Source organism: Pyrus communis, chromosome 11 (assembly GCF_963583255.1).
Source record: "Pyrus communis chromosome 11, drPyrComm1.1, whole genome shotgun sequence".
Taxonomy (NCBI): Eukaryota; Viridiplantae; Streptophyta; class Magnoliopsida; order Rosales; family Rosaceae; genus Pyrus; species Pyrus communis.
The window spans coordinates 17802696-17820200 of NC_084813.1; the positions used below are offsets into that span (position 1 = coordinate 17802696).

Here is a 17505-nt window from a genome sequence, read left to right on the forward strand (position 1 = left end):
CCGGAAATTGGGTCCAATGGGTTGTGCGACACTAATAACGCCGCCAAGGCGGACTACGCTGCACATGAACAAGGACCAACTTGGTTCTGAAGGATGCGGACGAGTAGGGTATTGTACATGAATAGGGACCAGCTCAAGAAGCTTCGGGTGAAGCCATCGTCAGCCTTTTGGCATTGAAGAGGGTGATTGGCAGGTGAGGGCGGCGGTGGAGAAGTGGGTTCTAGTTTTGGTGGTGAAGGAAGGTTGGGGGAGACAAATTGTAGGTTGTCCATAGAGAGAGGAGAGAGATAAGAGGAAAGAGATGGTGGTGGAGGAAGGTTGGGACTTGGGGGGACGGGTGAGGAAGGGTTTGTAAAGGTGAATCCCACAATTTTATATAAAAAACATAATTTTATTTTTAATTTTTTAATATTTAATTTTTTTTTTAATTTAGTTGGATTAATGAGTGGGCCTCGCCTTTAACCACGTCAGCATTTAACAGAGATATTAACAGAAAAACTGACAAAGGTCTGACATTGGAACAAATTTGTAAGATGAGGTATGACATTGTCATTTTTAAAAGATAAGGTATGATAGTGTCGTTCGACCCATAGTTGAGGTAGTTTTGTGTAATTTACCCTATAAATTATATAATCAAAACCGTTCAATTTTTTAATTTTCATTTGAAGATTATGTCTATAAAAAAATCATTCAAATCCAAAATCGTTTAGTCATCCAAATATATGGAATAAATAGACGATTTATCATAAGTATGTTACTTGGTACCCACGTAGTTTAAATTCTACCAAATTATTGTAATGCTTCAGTTAAACATAAACTCATCAGACAACTCCAATAGTTGGGTTAAAGGTAAACCTCTCCCCAAACCTTCTCAAACAATTGGACCTAAAATAAGTTTTGAGTGAAATAGTTTTTTGGGCAAATACGGGCCGGCCAAGATTTCGGCCTAGGTTGAAGCGCACGTGGATGCGCCCAGAAAATTGGAGAACTCATAGGACAGACGCACCCAACATGTAGAAACACTAACAGCGGGTGGGGCTCACGCTAACATCATTGTCGGGCACCTTTATGAAAAGTTATTCTCATCCCGATAATCCAATTTCTACATTTATGAAAAGTTATTCTCATCCCGATAATCCAATTTCTTCTTTCCACTATTTGGATGAGAATAACTTTTCAAAAATATAGACCACCAAGGGTAAATACCATCAGTTAAGTAGTAACTTAGCTCATGTTTATTACTATTTATCTTGTACCTCCATTCGAGTGGCCATCCATTGACGACGTCATCGAATGAGAAGAAGACCAAAAACTTTGACATCGTTGTTTGATCTAATAACGCCGAAGAATGCATGCCAATACAAGTGTTGTAAGACACTACAGCCTCGAGAACGATGGATGACTTGTTATGATGGATTTTAATTTAATTATACAGATTAACAAGAGTAGGAGAATTGTTTTGCATTGCATTCATACATATCTTTTTATATGTGTATTTAATTACTCATTGATAATTGAATTTTGTTAATTATCTGTGTTGCAACAGTATAATTTTTTTAAGAAGCTTTTATAATAGCTTTCTGGCTTTTGTAGCTAAAAATTAACTATAAAGTGTGGTTCAAAAGCTCTTAAACAAGTCAAAATGGTGTTACTCCCCTATTTGGTTTAATATTGACCTTCCAAGTGTTTCTCCAAGATATAAAGTTTTACGGACTCGTGAGTGTCTGAGTCCAAATCTCATGAACGATACTAATAAACCTCTCATTTCCCAACTGTCTTTGATTTTTGGAGTAAAAGGAAATGCTTATGGAACGGGCTCACAAGCCGAAAGAGAATCTGCTTTAGGCTTTTTTGGAAAGAAGCAAGCTTCAAAGTAAGACACCAACACACCCAATTCATCCAAAACAAAAAATACAAAGTGAAAATATGAAAATTTCACTTGGCAATTTTGCTTGCATCCTCACTATGTTAGCTTGTGCGCAGCAGAAGCAGAGCAATCAGTCAATAGAATTTTGACTAGAGATAAGTTAGCTCTGATCTCAACTGACCCTGTTGAGGCTAAGCAATCAGAGGTACAATAATACAACATCCTTTACAGAGGATATGAACCCTGCTCAAATTTCCATCCCGCTTCCGAAAAGACCGCATACGAAATAGTTAACAACAGCCTACTCTCTCTTGTCTTATTTTACAGGTACCAAATGAGGAAGTTGTCCATCGTGATCCCTCTGTCCGCAAGGTATGATACATTTCACTTTTCTTTACATAGAGATTATCTTCAAAGGATCTCCTTTACCTACTGAATAATTATTTATTCAGTTCCACTGTTTCAAGTAAAACTTTGGCTGACATCCAAGGAAAATTACCTTTTCACATGCAAGATACCAACACTGAGCAATGTGTTCCTTAAGCATGTCTGGATGCATCCTCCTGCAATGGAGTGGTTCTTACATTGGGGTCATCCTGGCACGAGGAGAAAACAAATGTAAGCTAAGCTAAGCAAAATGCATAATTTAGGAAAGTATTAGTACCATGTCTAGCAAACTAACCCGAATTCCATAAGCAAAACCAGCTGGAGTTCTGAAAAAATCCATCTGTCCCTGCAAGCACAACGCCACAAATTTTAAAATGCAACCATTTGAACATGGTCATAGGCTGGATATTTTCGTTATCATGATAGGGTACTGTACCAGCCCATGCATGCTTTGCTGAGCACTGTAATAACCGTCATGACTTGGGGCTATAGAGTTCAGTTGTCCCTGCAAGTATTAAAACCAGGTCCAAGTTATATTCATGTAGTTTGCGATATTGCTAGTGTTTTTCTACTCATTTTAATAGTTATGACTTACAAGCCCCTGAATGGTCTGTTGATTCCCATAGTAGTTATCCCGTGTAGGCGCCATTAGATTCAATTGTACCTGACAAAAAGGAGGCAAAGGATGAAAATACGAAAAACAATAAAATAAATAAAAAGAATCATAGACAATTTGTTATTAGTACAAGATATGGTCTCATACCATTCCTTGCACATTCGGTTGGGCACCATAATAGCCATCAAGGGTTACTGTTCTTGAGGTCAATTTCTCCTACAAAATAAGATTCTAATTACAAAATATTGCCATGGTCAAATAAGTGTAAGAAAATTTCACTTGAGGTTCACTAATTTACTACACAATTTTCCCACATGCGATGCCAGATTTACCTGGGCACACCAATCTTGCGTGACCAGATTCATAATATTGTTTCAAAATGAATATGCGTATCCCAGATTAGGATACCAATTGATGCAAGTGATATAAAACAAATATTTATTTTTCAAAAAAGCTAAAAATAATAATAGAAGAAGACAAACCATTTGTTGCAAGCTGTCTTGTGCACCAACAGCCATAACCTCCGGCTCAGAGTTCACCTGCTATTTGATTAGAATGTTACCCTTAAATAAAAGTTACAAAACTATAATGAGCATTACAATTTAGTCACTATCAAGAACATACCTTTCTTTTCTTCGTCGGATTCTTTTTCTTGTTTGTCTTGCTGCTCATACTTCTATTTTGGTTATCATCTTCAATGCAAAGCAGGCCATGAGTGACTGATGTGCCAGCTTCTAACAGACTCTTACTAGAATTATTTACACTCACACAATTTCCAAAAGCTTCTTCTAGTGCACGGCATGCAACACTGTAACTCTCCTGTGATAGAGTTCCTTCCTCAATCACTTTCATTGCCCGTTGACATAAATCATTAAACTTTTGCACCCTGGATAGTACAATGTCGGATTCTTCTCCCACAAAATGCTGGCTCTTTGCATCTTTTGTCCAACGTTTTAATACATATTGTGATGGGATTGCAGATAGGCCACATATTTGGAGAACAATCAATGCATGCCTACAAAGATAACCTTTATATTCAAATAAGCAGCATACACAAGAAACCTCCGTCTTCATTTCATTCCATGTTACAATGAAATCTTGATTCTTTTCAAAATCTACCACGTTGAAAATAGTGCTCGTCTCATCTTGTCTTTCCCGTTTAGGGTGACAAGCAACTGCACCTAAAACCTCACCTTGAATTTTCTTGAATACTGCATGTGTGTACAGCCCTGAGACGCTCTTCTCCAAAGGTGAAGGAGATCTCAATGTTGGAGGTTTGTTCCATGTATCATAATCTGCTTTGGCTTCCTCATCATACCTATCTTGTAGAATTGCTTCGTACTGTTTCAGGAATTCTTGAACAGTGGTCTTCTTATGCACATACTTGTCAAAAAAGGAGTTCACACTCTCAGATCGCTGAACTGCAGACATCCCAGCCAAACAAAGATCCCTCATGTACGTTGGTACCCACTGTTTTCGATCTTCATACAACAACTGAATCCATTCATCCTCTTTCAGTTCAAATTTCCCAAGAATTTTCCACCATCTTTTTTCAAACTCTTCATTTGTAGATGACCTGTGGATGCACTTTTCAAATTTTGCCATAAAATTTTCATGCTGTTTAATCACATGGCCAAGATTTTCAGAAACCTTCCCCAAAATATGCCACAAACAAAAACAATGATAAGCACTTGGAAAGATCTCCGCGATAACTGGTTTTATCGACTTGTCATGGTCAGTGATTATTACTTTTGGAGCTTGTCCACCCATAGCTTTCACCCACGTCTGCATTAGCCAAGAAAAAGTTGCTGTACTTTCATCTGATACCAAAGCACATCCTAGCAGCACGAACTGATAGTGTTGATTCACTCCAACAAATAAAGCAAGAGGCATTTTATATTTGTTCCTAATGTAGGTAGTATCAAAAGACACTATATCACTGAAATTGATGTAGTCATGCCTACTTTTGGCATCAACCCAAAACAAACTCTTCAGCCGTTGGTCTTCTCCCAGATCTATAGAATAGAAGAAGTTGGAATTCATACTCTGCATCTGCGTGAAAAACTCGAGCAAAATCTTCAAATCTCCTGCCTCTAATGCCAAATTCCTACCTTTATCAAAAGGATTTTTGGAATCACTTTTTAGACCAACCACATTTTTGTATTCAGCAAACTGTCTCGCCATTGCAGCGTACATTTTTCTTGTCTGTTCACTGACTGCTTGGGCTGGTAAAAGCTCGTGGTTATGCTCCTTCACAAAATTATGTATAACCCATTTACCATCTGGTCGTCTCTTCACATGCATTGAAGCTTTGCAGTCTGTCTTTGAACATGAACGCCGACCAGTCGGATTTTCTGGGTCTTGCTTGTTCTGTCTGGCACGTGGTCTATTATACGATTTGTCATACTCACGCTTGGTCCCATATCTAGAACAAGCAAATTTTGCATCAATAAATTCTCTTGATGTCTTTGAACGGCGGCTGTTTTGGATTGCAGTGTTGAACCCCATAGACCGAGCATACTCCTGATAAAAAGAGTATGCTTCCCCATGTGATTCAAACTCCATACCAAAAAGCGGCTCAAGATTTGTATCCTCTTTAAACACTACAATATCTGGTGTAGGAGAATTCAAACCCCCGCCATCTTCAGCAAGTACTTCATCTCCAACATCCTCAATGTTTCCACTCTCTATATGTCCGTTGTGCACTTTTTCTTCATGTTCCAACATGTTATCAATTTCATGAGGCTCTTCATCTTCTTTGTCATGCTCACCAGAAGGTAGCCGTAGATCAATGTCCATGGTGAGGTTATTTAATTTTAACTGGTTGCTATCGGAAAACATCTGAAACAAAGAAAAAACAACAGTTGGCAGTAAATCAAATAATGATTAAACTTACAAACTCTGAAGAATAATAACGAACAAAAATTCACTTTCCTAATTAAAGTAAGAAAAGAGTTACAAACCATTTTGGAAGTTCAAAGCACTATTAAGTTATTAACAAACAGCTCCAACTAGATTGTATTGCCTTGTCAATGTGAATACTACGACGACATCCTCCTCTTCCAACATAAGAGAGCAGTATCACCTCCCATGATATCTTGTATGCTGTTATAAAGCTTTGGCTGGAAAAAAAAAAAAAAAAAAAGAAAAAGAAAAAACTAACACGCATTAATCATACATGATTGGAAATTTCAAAGAAAGAGCCAATTGAACCACTACCATACGTTAAAATCATGATGCTTCAAAAGGTTTAGGTGATTATCAAAGATAGCAATTGTGCCTGGGAAAATGTTTTTAACTATTAGTTCCAACAAATAATATTAAGAATTGTGTACGATTCACGTAGTCAGTTACAGGTGTGAGAATTTTCTGTTCAACACAGGTATTTACGTATTTTGAGAATCCAGCTGCCATATCCTTATTGATACCATATCCTATTGACAGAGGTATTCAAGACCGCCAAGGTGAAGTATTTAACCTAACATACCAGAACAGTGCGGTAAGGCACCTTCTTTGAGGCATAAGGTGTTGTTCTGAACTCGTCAGAATGCCACAAAACAAAACTTGAAAATGAGAAGAAGTGGGGCTATCATTTATCTATCACGTAAAAATTCATCTAGGACCACAAACATGTATATCAACATAAAAAACTGGCAAACATGTATATCAACTTCACAATCTAATACCAATTCCGATGCTAATTATCTATTTAAAACTAATTCAAACGAAAACAAAAAATCCACCATCTAAACGTCAAGAAACATTCTACAATGGTCTAAATAAGAGCAATACAGTGTTCATTTCTACCACATATGTGATAGTGTGTTGACACAAATAAAAGAGTTTCAGCTACACTTGGCAGCAGATAAGAGAGGCTTTTCTATATTTTGAAGTGCAAGATACACACACAATCCAAACGAAACCCGATCAAACTCACATGCCCGTTCCACATCCCGGTTCATCGTACAGTTTCTAAACTTGCAATTAAACTCCCAAAAGTATAGACCATCAAGTCATGAGCTTTAAAACCGAAATAACTTGGAATTGGGAAATCATACTTTACATGCTAATAATACTACTCAAGCTCCAAAATGCGCAACAGTGCACGTCCACTTAGGATTGCAACCAAACTAAACCAAGCCTCTTCAACAAATAAAGAATTCCCAACTACTCAAACGTACAATTTTTTTAGCTGAATTCAACACGCTGGAAAATTACTCAGAGAAATGAGCCAACTTTTGCATACAATTTTGTACTAAAAATTAACTACTTGATACCAACTCCTCAGCTTTCAATCCCATTTCATTAATTTAATGTCAAATGCAAGAAAAATCCCAAATTCAAATCCCAAATTGCACACCAACAAATCCAACAGAAAACAAACTCAAAAGAAGAATTTAGAACATTGAATTGATTCAGTAACAAGAAGAGAGATGGATGTAGATTGTAGAGAAAGAGAAAGAGAGAGGGGGGGAGAGAGAGAGAGAGAGATTACAAAACCTCTTCCCGTATTACATATGGAGGAAGCAGGAGGAGGAAGCTTCGATCTGCAACTGCGAAGGAAGATGATCGCACACGCGAGGGGGAGGAGCGAGTGGCCAATTACGAAGCTCCTTTAATTTTGGCCCCAATTTGTCTCTGTTTTAGGGTTTCAAAATCGACCCCAGTTCAATCTGACTCTCACTTCGTCCCACTCGCTGCCTCTCTTCCGCCTTTTATTTATGTCCCGGACCGTCGTAGCCACACGTGTCGCGAGTGCCGGCCCCTCGTGCTGTTGATGTCATTGTGCGACTACCGACCGAGCTAATCTCCGGATGTGGGTCCCGCTTTTACGCATACGTTATGAGCTAAGTGTGCGCGTATCACGCGTGGCTGCCCGCCCGACAAAGTCACTCGTCAGCTGCTCTCTCAGCTGTCTTGCTCTCTCTTTCTCTATTTTCTTCTACGTTCTTTGACTATTTATCACAAATTTATTTCATTTTGTTGATTTAAAGTAATTTTTTCATTGTTACGTAACTACATTCTAATACTAATGAAAATGACTTGAAAATTTTGAGCATGTTGACGTATCCATAATCAAAATAAGAATGTAGAATTGAATTCCGATTATGAAGTATTCCAGTGTTTACTAAATATAGAGGAATCAAAAAAGCAATGGGGCCCACACAAATTTTGGAATTCAATTCCTTGTATTGGTGGAATTGGATTCCCTAGATATAGGTGGTAATCCAATTCCTGATTGTTTGGGCAATCGAAATGACACTTTTGTTCCTTTTGTGCCCTCACTTACTTTTTTTATTTCCAAGACTATCCTTTATAAACCCATTAAAGTATATAAAATATTTGATTTGGAACAAGGGCATTTTTAGTAATCATACTAGTTTATATTCCAATTCTGCTGAATTAGCAAACAACTTTATGTAATTCTATTCCGATTCCAGAACATTTAAGTAAACAGTTTCAACAGGAATCCTATTCTGACTTCTCTTTATTTCAACTCCTCCTCAATTCAATTCTTCATATTTTCATTACCGTTACGTAAACGCGCCATTTGAGTTTTAACGATAAGGATAAAATAAAAGGTAAAGCGAATAGTACCAAGATTGACTTTTTAGTGTAAAAATGTGACTTTTCGTTAAAGTGAATAGTACCGCGGGCTTTTCGTTAAAACTCTCATGATTTTTCTCTTCACATCTCCCTCTAACGTTCCCTCCTCCTAGCCTCTCCTCGCTCCTTAACCATTTAACCCTTCTCCCGTCCACTCCTCTCGCAACCTTCATTTTCCCTCACTATTCTTCTGCAACCCCTCCCCCCTAATCACTTTCTCTCTGGTATTTGGTGCTACCCATCACCTTCTTCCCCTAAACTTCTGTGGGCAACCAAATTTTTCCGACATTGTTGAAGTCCTCCGACCGATTCTCAAGATTTATTATCGTACAAGGATTCCTCTCGTGTCTGGGGATAGATCTACGAACTTGGGTTGGTGTTTGTTTGGTTGATTGGTGGGTTAGACCCTCCCTCTATGGCGCACTCTTTCAATTTTGTGGCTCTCTTCGTCTGTGTTGTGGTGGCACCTCCCTACGATTAAGTTGCTGGTGGCGAGGGGTTTATGCAATGGTGTCATGCCCTTCGAAGGTTTTTTCGTTTTTTCAGATTTGTGATGTTTATGTATCCTGGGTGGAGTTCGATGTTGGGTGTTCTTGGCAACGACTTCCTGGGTGCCCACATTTGGCGTGCAGATCTATTGTTGGAATTTCTCTCGATGATTTGGGCTATCCGAGGGCTTTGCCCTTGGAACTATCGTTTCATCCCTATTTGGGTTCGTCATGGTGGTGGGATTTGGCGGTGCAGCATTGTCAGTGGTTTTGGCCTAGCAACCCCTCTGCCATCCATGTTGTTTATCACTAATCTTACTACCATTGCGACCCACACTGGTCGGTGGAAATTTTGGTGGGTTTTGGTGTTAACATGTCTTATGCAGGTTTATAGGTTGTGGTGGCGTTTCAACAACGATGGCGGTTTTGACTCCAACCTTATGGGTGTCGTCTCAGCTACAGCTGGCGTCCTGCAGCTCCTGCCAACTCTACACGTGCCTCTGCAAGCCGCCTCCTGCTAATTCTACACTTGTTTCTCCACTGTGGACATGTCAATTATCTTGTTTTTTACTCTAGGTCATTTTGTTCTTTTGTCTGTTTTGCTTTGTCAAGATGATTGTGCCGCTACGATATTTTTGTAGCCTTGCTAATTGCAATGGCTTTTGTGAGGGTTTAGGTGTTTGGTATGTCACGTCTCGTCTATGTGACATATCTACCTTGTGACTCCTCGTTCTATTGGTATGGTTTATGGGGTGACCGTATAGGAGTTTTAAATTATTTGTGTTTTGTGCTAATTACCTTCAGATCAAGAAATTGATCACTAGAGCATTTATACCCATTAGGCACCCTTGTAATTGGTTGTTTGTGGCAGTGAAACTTTATCACTTCTATCAAAAAAAAAAGTGAGAAGTCTTAGGTTCGATTCCCGCCAAAGTTGAATTTGAACCACATTATTAAGTCCATTGTGAGGTTTAGTCCCTGCCCCCTTAGTGTATAGAAAATATTGTTAAAAAAAATTGAATTTACTACATATATGGATATGATATGTCCATGTCATGTTAATTAATGACTTTTTCTTATTTTGAGTACATCAATATTTTTACACTAAGGGGAGAGGAGTTTGGCAAAGCCACACAATGGGCAGCTTAATTTGGTATTGAATTCGCCATTCACGAAATTCGAACCTAAGACCTCTTACTTTCAAGTGACGAGAAATACCACCAGACTGTAGTACTGAGCGACATGATTTTTTCTTTTTGAATGTTTATTTTGTACATCCTTTGAATTGTCAACGAGCTCCATGTCACCTTACAGTTTAACGTTAATTCTCGTGCCAACATTATAAATATCGTGTTAAAAACATGAGGTGTTAAGAGAGTCTATGAGGAGTACCTCTTTTGATGGAATTTCCTTAACATTTCTCTTACCACATAAGATGGTATAAAAGTGTGGTATAATATGTGGTTCTCTCGCATTACTCATTAATAAATAATACTTTAAAAATGTGCGACAGTACATCATGTGGCTCGTGTTTCTGGTATCCTTCTATTATTTGATGCATGTTGATGGATTTAGTATAATAATATAGTTGGACAATGAATATTAAGGGTGGGAGTCGGATTGAGTTACACAATGGGCGAACAATAACTTATTATCAAAGTCATCATTTATGATTTATGATTTATGATTAGGTGTATGAAGTGCAGTAGAGAAAAATGATCGTAACTTTATCATAATACTTAACTCATCAACTCCTCTTCCTCGCCAATTGAGCTAACCTTAAAACTTGTCACGATTTTTGTTTTTGCAATAGATTTTTTTGTTTTGTTTCCTTTAGGTAAAAATAAAAAGAAGAGTGTACATTTTTGTGTTTTTGTAAGTACACATGCATACGAGTTGGGCTTCTCCGTCTTCATGAATTTTTTTAGGGTTCCAAAAACTCAATTTTACCTGAAAATCCATTGGGAATTAAGTTCTTGTCTTTCAACATACTTCTAGTAGTTTTTGCCATACATGTCCATGAATGCTGCATTTCACTTTCCAGCCACTCTTTTTCCTTGAAGATTTATGGGGTTGCCAATGAATGTCAAAGTCCATTCTCTCGATCTAGAATTCTTCAAATTCAAGTGTGAGTGAATTAAATTTTGAAAGTCTAGAGCTTTGAACATTCCTAAATCCTAACCACTTATCTTTTCCACCCATAATTGAAAGCCTATAAATTTGACAAAATTGTCCCAGTAATTGCAGATATAGAAATGCCTGAGCAAAAGGGCTCACCCTTCATAAATTAGAATCTCCACCGTCCAATTTTATGGAGATTTCTTCAAACTATACTGCTATATATATTCACATTTGGAAAAGCTTCACAGTTCCTTCTTTGATTCCCAAGGACCACTAAGTATTTATTTAATTGGCCAAATTTTTTTGTGGTTCCTGGTGATACGGCATTTTTAATGTGACCCTTGTGGTGAAAAAACTTATAATTAAACTCTCGTGGTGAGCCTTGTTAGCAATTGAGGTCCAAATCCAAACTTCCATTAGTCTTCCGTTAAATAAACTCACGTGACTATCACGTGGAGGGTCAAATTCATCATTTTAATTCAAATTACATCCTATTCCATGGACATCTAGTATGAGTTAGTGTTTAAGGGAAATAAGATTTCACATAAAATAAGCTTGAATGCAAAGAGTGAAACAAAACCTGTAAAACCACGTCAATGGCTAGGAGAAGAGGTGAAAGTTAAGTCGCGCCTAATTTCTCAGGTATGATTTAATTTCGTTTGGAAATCATAATACTTCTAATAAATTATTGTTTTTTTCAATGACAACGCATCTTTTATCACGAGTTAGAGTCTTAGTCTGTCTTAAATTTTCATTCTTGTATTAATTTGTACCAGTCCGAATGCATATATGCCTTTCAGTTTTGTCTTTAATTGGTAGTGTGGTTTGATGCACGCCGTAGTCAACCAATACACAACCTTTCAATTTTTTTCTTGATCTTCTTTGAATTTTAGTTATTTAAGTTTCTTACACTCTTGAAATTCATATGCGGAGGGCAGACGTGAAAATTGAATTTTCTGCAATACCTTTCACCCATTGTCTTTAATTCTTTAATTATGAAATGCACGTCACCTGTCTAAATGCATAAATACTTTAATGCTTTTCCCCCGTTGTCTTTAATTCTTCAAGTTATTCTTGTAAATTATCCCTCCTTTTCACTTGTTTCAATTTGTTTTGTGCACTAGAATCAGATTCCAACTTTTTAACTCAATAAAAAAAAAAAGTGTATATCATAACCCACCCAGAAAGAACAAGTGTATACCTAAGTCATACTAGATGTTTATGGAATAGGATGTAATTTGGATTGAAATGACGTATTTGACCGATCCATGTGATAGTCGCATGAGTTTATTTAACGAAAGACTAATGGAAGTTTGGATTTGGACTTCAATTGCTAACAAGGCTCACCACGAGGGTTTAATTAACAATTTTTTCACCGCAAGAGTCACATTGAAAGTGGCGTGTCACCACAGAGACCACAAAAATATTTTGGCCTATTTAATTTATTTATTTAATTAAGGTAAACCAACATAAATTTGAATCCGACGAGATGAAGTTTTTGCTGAATTATCAAAAGTTACAGTTGCAAGTTTACCAACCTGATCAGTCCATTATACACTCACTAAACGCTTCTTTTAAATGATAAGCAAGCAAATGCAGCACAAGCAAGCTTTATATCAGCTAAATTTTTTGTTTCTGTTATCGCGAGCAACACCTTAAACTCATACTTGGCATATGCTTTGATGTTCCATGATTCGCGGAAGCAAGGATGATCGTAAATTTCTTTCAGGTTTTCTGTCACAACAAAAAAGACATGCATGCTATGTAAGCTACTCAGAAGATAGGTACCGTAGAATATGTTAAAAGCTCCATAGAGTTGAGTTCACCGCGCGTGGTTGGCTGCTTTTTGCATTGATTCCCAAATTTTTGGATGAAGAAGAAAACATGTTTAGAGAGAGGAAATTTTCTCGCAACTTGTAATAAGAGTTTGTCTTCGGTGGAGACCGAGGAGAGAGACAAGTTGGTTTATATTTCTGGGATTTGGGAACGGGATGCAGGTACAGAGTTTACCCTATTTGGACGAAGGAAATAAAATTGAAATTTAGATAAAAGTCAGAATTTATAAAATAACATGCATGGATTTTCTTGTTTAGATTCATAAACATAGAAATTTAGAATTTTAGCGTGAGAAAATAACTTGGAATTTGGGACCTCTAATTCCCAAGTTTAAATTTCATGTAAATAAATGTCATGCATTTCCCAATTTCTAAGATTAAGAGTTTAAAAATAGCAATTTGTTATGGCCTATTCTATCTGACAAAGGGAAGGGGGCCGACAACAAAGAGAGAAGAGAGAGATGTGTTTGTAGAATTGTGTAGAGGAATGTGTGTGTTTTCTCCCTATGTAGTGCCTTTATTTATAGTAATAAAAGGGAGAAGAAATCCTTCATCCCCAAGGAATACAAGTTCATATAGGAAGAATAATTAGAATAAAATATAATCTAGGATTTACACAATCACACTTAAACTAGGATACGGCGCATCGCTATTCGTCCAAGGTGTCCTAAACGATCATGCCAAAGTGTAATTTCGTGGGCAGTCCCAGAGGTAGGGTCGACAACATAGTGGCTCTCTATGGGGCGTATGGATGTAGTATATAGACCACTCGGGATACGCTTCATCTTCTTTAAAATACGCTTCTGGCCATATTCGTAGGAAGTTATGCACAGAAATTTAACTCTGTTTTCTACATAGGTTTCAGCGTAGTAATTATTATCTCTAATGTCCTTAAAACTCAACAACATTCTTCCAGAACGCGGAGAATAAAGTGCCTTATCAATGGTCAAAATTGTACCATTGGACAACATTATACGTACCTTACTGTATCCTTCGATTAGGTTGGATGGGCTTGAGAGAGTTGTCAGATGTGCATTCTTAGGTATGAAGTTAGTAAAAGAGATGCGTTCACGAAAAATGGTGTGCGTGGTTGCACTATCTACCAGACAACTAACTTTCTCACTAGTCATACCTTGAATAAAAATTAGTTTGAATTGGTCACTTGCATAAAAGTTCTTAAAACAAATATCCATTCAAAATAATTTTAAGTATTCAAGGATGGAAATTAATTAAACTTAATATCCAAAAAACAAATCACCAACAAATAATCTAAACATAAAAGAAAATTGTTCAAAATTAACCAAAAAACAAGGGGGGTTCGCCCACTACTGTGGAATTTGGCCCCAATGTCTAAATTTCAACAAGAAGAATAGTTTATGTCTAAAATTCTAATCTTCCATAGGTGTGGTATCCTCTTGAAAGTCAGAAACCTCTATCTTGATACTCTCCGATTTGTTCACTTGCACAAAGTTTGATTCAAACTTCTTACGACGAGAATGATATTCAGCTACAACCTTCTGAGGAGCTTGGCAAACACGGAACCAATGGTCATTTGAACCACAACGATAACACATATCCGCATCCATGGTTTCAAGTGCTTTGCCTTTATTCTTGAAGTTTGGGGCCTTAGGAGCAAGGTTAGGACGTTTCGGGGCTTTGTTTCCTCCTTTAGATGGGCCTGGCTCTGTTGACCTTGATGGGGTGGCTTTTGGCGGCCCCTACCATGCCTCTTTTGGCGTTTTGGGCGTTCGTTCGTGCTATAGTGTGCTTCAGGCACATCAGTCGCCCTAGTAGGTCGAGCTTGATGATTCTTCATTAACAGGTGATTCTATTTTTCAGCGAGAAGTAGAATAGAGATCAAATCCGAGAACTTAGTGACCTTCTGAGCTTCATATTGTTCCTGCATGACAATATTAGTAGCAGAGAATGTCGAATAGGTTTTCTCCAAAAGATCATCTTCGGTCAAACTTTCGTTACAAAACTTGAGAATTGATTGGATTCGACAAACTTCAAAATTATATTCATTCATAGACTTAAAGTCTTGGAAGCACAAATGCTGCCAGTCATGTCTTGCTTTAGGCAATAAAATGTCCTTTTAGTGATCAAAATGATTAGCCAAAGCGACCCATAGTGCTCGTGGATCCTTCTTGGCAAGGTACTTGGTTTGTAGTGCTTCATGAATATGTCTTCGGATGAAGATCATGGCAGTGACTTTCTCAGCTTCGCCAACTGGATTGTCCGTCTCATCTTCAATGGCGAAACGCAAGTTCTTTGCAGTAAGGTGAAGTTTCACATCTTCGACCCACTTGAGGTAGTTCCTTCCAAAGACCTCCAAACCAGTGTAGTCGAGTTTGTTCAAATTCAACATGTTCTTATCACAAAATAAAGGACAAGATGTGATTAATGTAATAGAGAAAAAAATCAATCCATTCACATAGGAGTAGAACATTTAGTTTTCTAATAGACATGTATTGGTTAAAATTTGCATGAAAAAGCTTTAGGTTTTCATGGGTGATGTTTTTAAGGAAAACTTCAGGTTTTCAAACATGCCATGTTTCTAGAAACTTCAGGTTTCGAAATAATTATGAACTTAAGTTCATAAGTTCTTGCAGACAAATGCAAATATAAATACATAAATATGCAACAAGAAAACATGCAAATAGAATTTCAGGTTTATAATTATAATTGAATTAATTATTTGGACTTCGGGGCAAATTTAAAGTGTGGGTGAAAAAATATAAAACCCAAATTGTCTTAAAAAAACAAACAATTTGAGCTCGAGGCCCAAAAGCATGGCCCAAAGCCCTCGAGTAGGCTGAGCAAATCTCAGCCGTGAGGTCCAGGGCCAGGTTGGGTTGGAATTGTCTTGGGTGGGCTGTAGGCCCAAGGCGAGGGAGAAAAAAAAAACAGGTCGGATCCAAGGGAAAGCCCATGAAAGGGCATATATCTGGTGCATCGGGGACACCATAAAACCTGGGCTGGTTTCATATTTTGGACTGGGCCACTTCAGGCGAGCGCAATTAAGAAAATCCCTTTTTTTTCATCATTCGGGCCAGACTAATAGTTTGGGCTGCTGCAAGTGAGCCAAAAGAAGAAAAAGAAATAGGCCGAGGAAACAAAGCCTAATTGGGGTTGAGACCAAAGACACCTTAGCAGTAGCTGGGTGCACTCGTCAGGGAAGAAAACCGGCACCCCCGCTTCAAGCGGCTGTGTTTTGGGACAACAATGCTCGAGGTGAGTTTGTGGGTCAATAGGGACCACAAATATGAACGGAGATAGAGAAATCTTAACATTCTAACAACCAAACCCTAGAAAAAAATTTGAATAGAATTTTAAAAAATTCCGATGAGGTTCGAGGGAATCTCGGTCAATCATTGTCGGGGACGAACTCCAGGTCGTAAAAAACATTAACTCGTGGGCGAGGATTGGTTGCATGCCAATCTGCAATGGTGGAGATGCCATGGAAGGCATTGAGGTTTTTGGGTTTTCAAACCTGGAGCCCTCGGCTTCGGCTTGGGGTATTGCGGCTCGTCATGCCTTAGCCACACAGGCTGCAGGCCTGGGCGAGCAGCTCGAGGTCATGGGTTCGGAGAACCCTAGCGTTTTCCGATTTATATTTTTTTTTCTTTTTTACTTTTATTTTCAACTCAATTCAATGCATATTGAAATAAATAAATTAATGCATGGACATATATTTGATGCAATTCATAGCGATATCAAATTCACATAATTCAACAATTATGGATATAATACATACACAATTTATGTAGAATTTAAAATTCGAAAAATGTAAAGTTGGGTCATGCATTATGGTGAATGTTCAGGCCATCAGGGCTGCAAAAATATCAAGATAAAAACCATTGTTTTGGAATAACGTGATTGCGTGATAATATGGATGAACTGGTTTGATGCAGAAAAATCTTCCATGTTAGATTCCTAAGTGCAATGGTAGGAGCGTGCTGAACGTGTTGTGGCCTATTTTATTTGACAAAGGGAAAGGGACTGGCAACAAAGAAAAATATGTGTTTGTAGAATTGTGTGGAGGAATGTATGTGTTTTTCCCCTACTTAGTGTCTTTATTTATAGTAATAAGAGGGAGAAGAAATCCTTCATCCCCAAGGAATACAAGTTCATATATGAAAGAATAATTAGAATCAAATCAAATCTAGGATTTACACAATCACACTTAAATTAGGAAGTTTATAACACAATTCTGTATTCCATTTCATTGTTCTTTTAGGTTGACCAAACAAAAAAATTCATAAATGCTAAAAGATAAAATCCCGTCATTTCAATTTTTATCATTTTAAAATTTCTTAATAATTTCAAATTTTTTCATCCAAACATAATGTTAAGGTTTTGCTTAATAAATCCTGATAAAATAAGAAGACTGGCATCGTAATCTAAGGGCTCTCAATATTTTGTATCAAACGACTCAAATGTAATTTGCAGGGAAAGTAATCATTAGGAAATTGCATAAATTTGGGATATAGGACAAAGCAAAAGCTAAACAAAGAAACATATTAATTAGCCTAACGCGCTTAAATAAACAAACCGTCCTTGGCCTACAAATCCAAGAATATA

At 37.5% G+C, this 17505-nt stretch overlaps 1 protein-coding gene across 5 annotated transcripts; it reads right to left on the reverse strand.

Annotated features, from left to right (window-relative positions):
- Positions 1-1827: 1827 nt before the first annotated feature.
- Positions 1828-7658, reverse strand: LOC137708008 (protein FAR-RED ELONGATED HYPOCOTYL 3-like). 5 transcript variants are annotated; one of them, XM_068446971.1, is made up of 10 exons: positions 7371-7658; positions 5834-5992; positions 3495-5711; positions 3353-3412; positions 3018-3086; positions 2850-2918; positions 2691-2759; positions 2550-2594; positions 2367-2463; positions 1828-2296 (listed from the first exon to the last, which is right to left on the reverse strand). In XM_068446971.1, exons 2-9 carry the CDS (start codon positions 5834-5836, stop codon positions 2407-2409), a joined length of 2589 nt encoding a protein of 862 aa, XP_068303072.1. In that variant the 5' UTR covers positions 5837-5992; positions 7371-7658; the 3' UTR covers positions 1828-2296; positions 2367-2406. The 5 variants fall into 5 exon arrangements, with proteins under 5 accessions (XP_068303072.1, XP_068303069.1, XP_068303068.1 ...); XM_068446968.1 differs by having other exon boundaries at positions 2550-2600; positions 7386-7655; XM_068446967.1 differs by having other exon boundaries at positions 2550-2600; positions 7371-7655.
- Positions 7659-17505: the final 9847 nt, after the last annotated feature.

Bases quoted from the DNA above. Each gene is read 5' to 3' on its own strand.
- LOC137708008 (XM_068446968.1), bottom strand. The intron at 3,413-3,494 runs GTATGTTCTTGA...CTAATCAAATAG, and splicing joins ATCCGACGAAGAAAAGAAAG to CAGGTGAACTCTGAGCCGGA. The intron at 2,601-2,690 runs GTACAGTACCCT...TTGTGCTTGCAG, and splicing joins AGCAAAGCATGCATGGGCTG to GGACAGATGGATTTTTTCAG.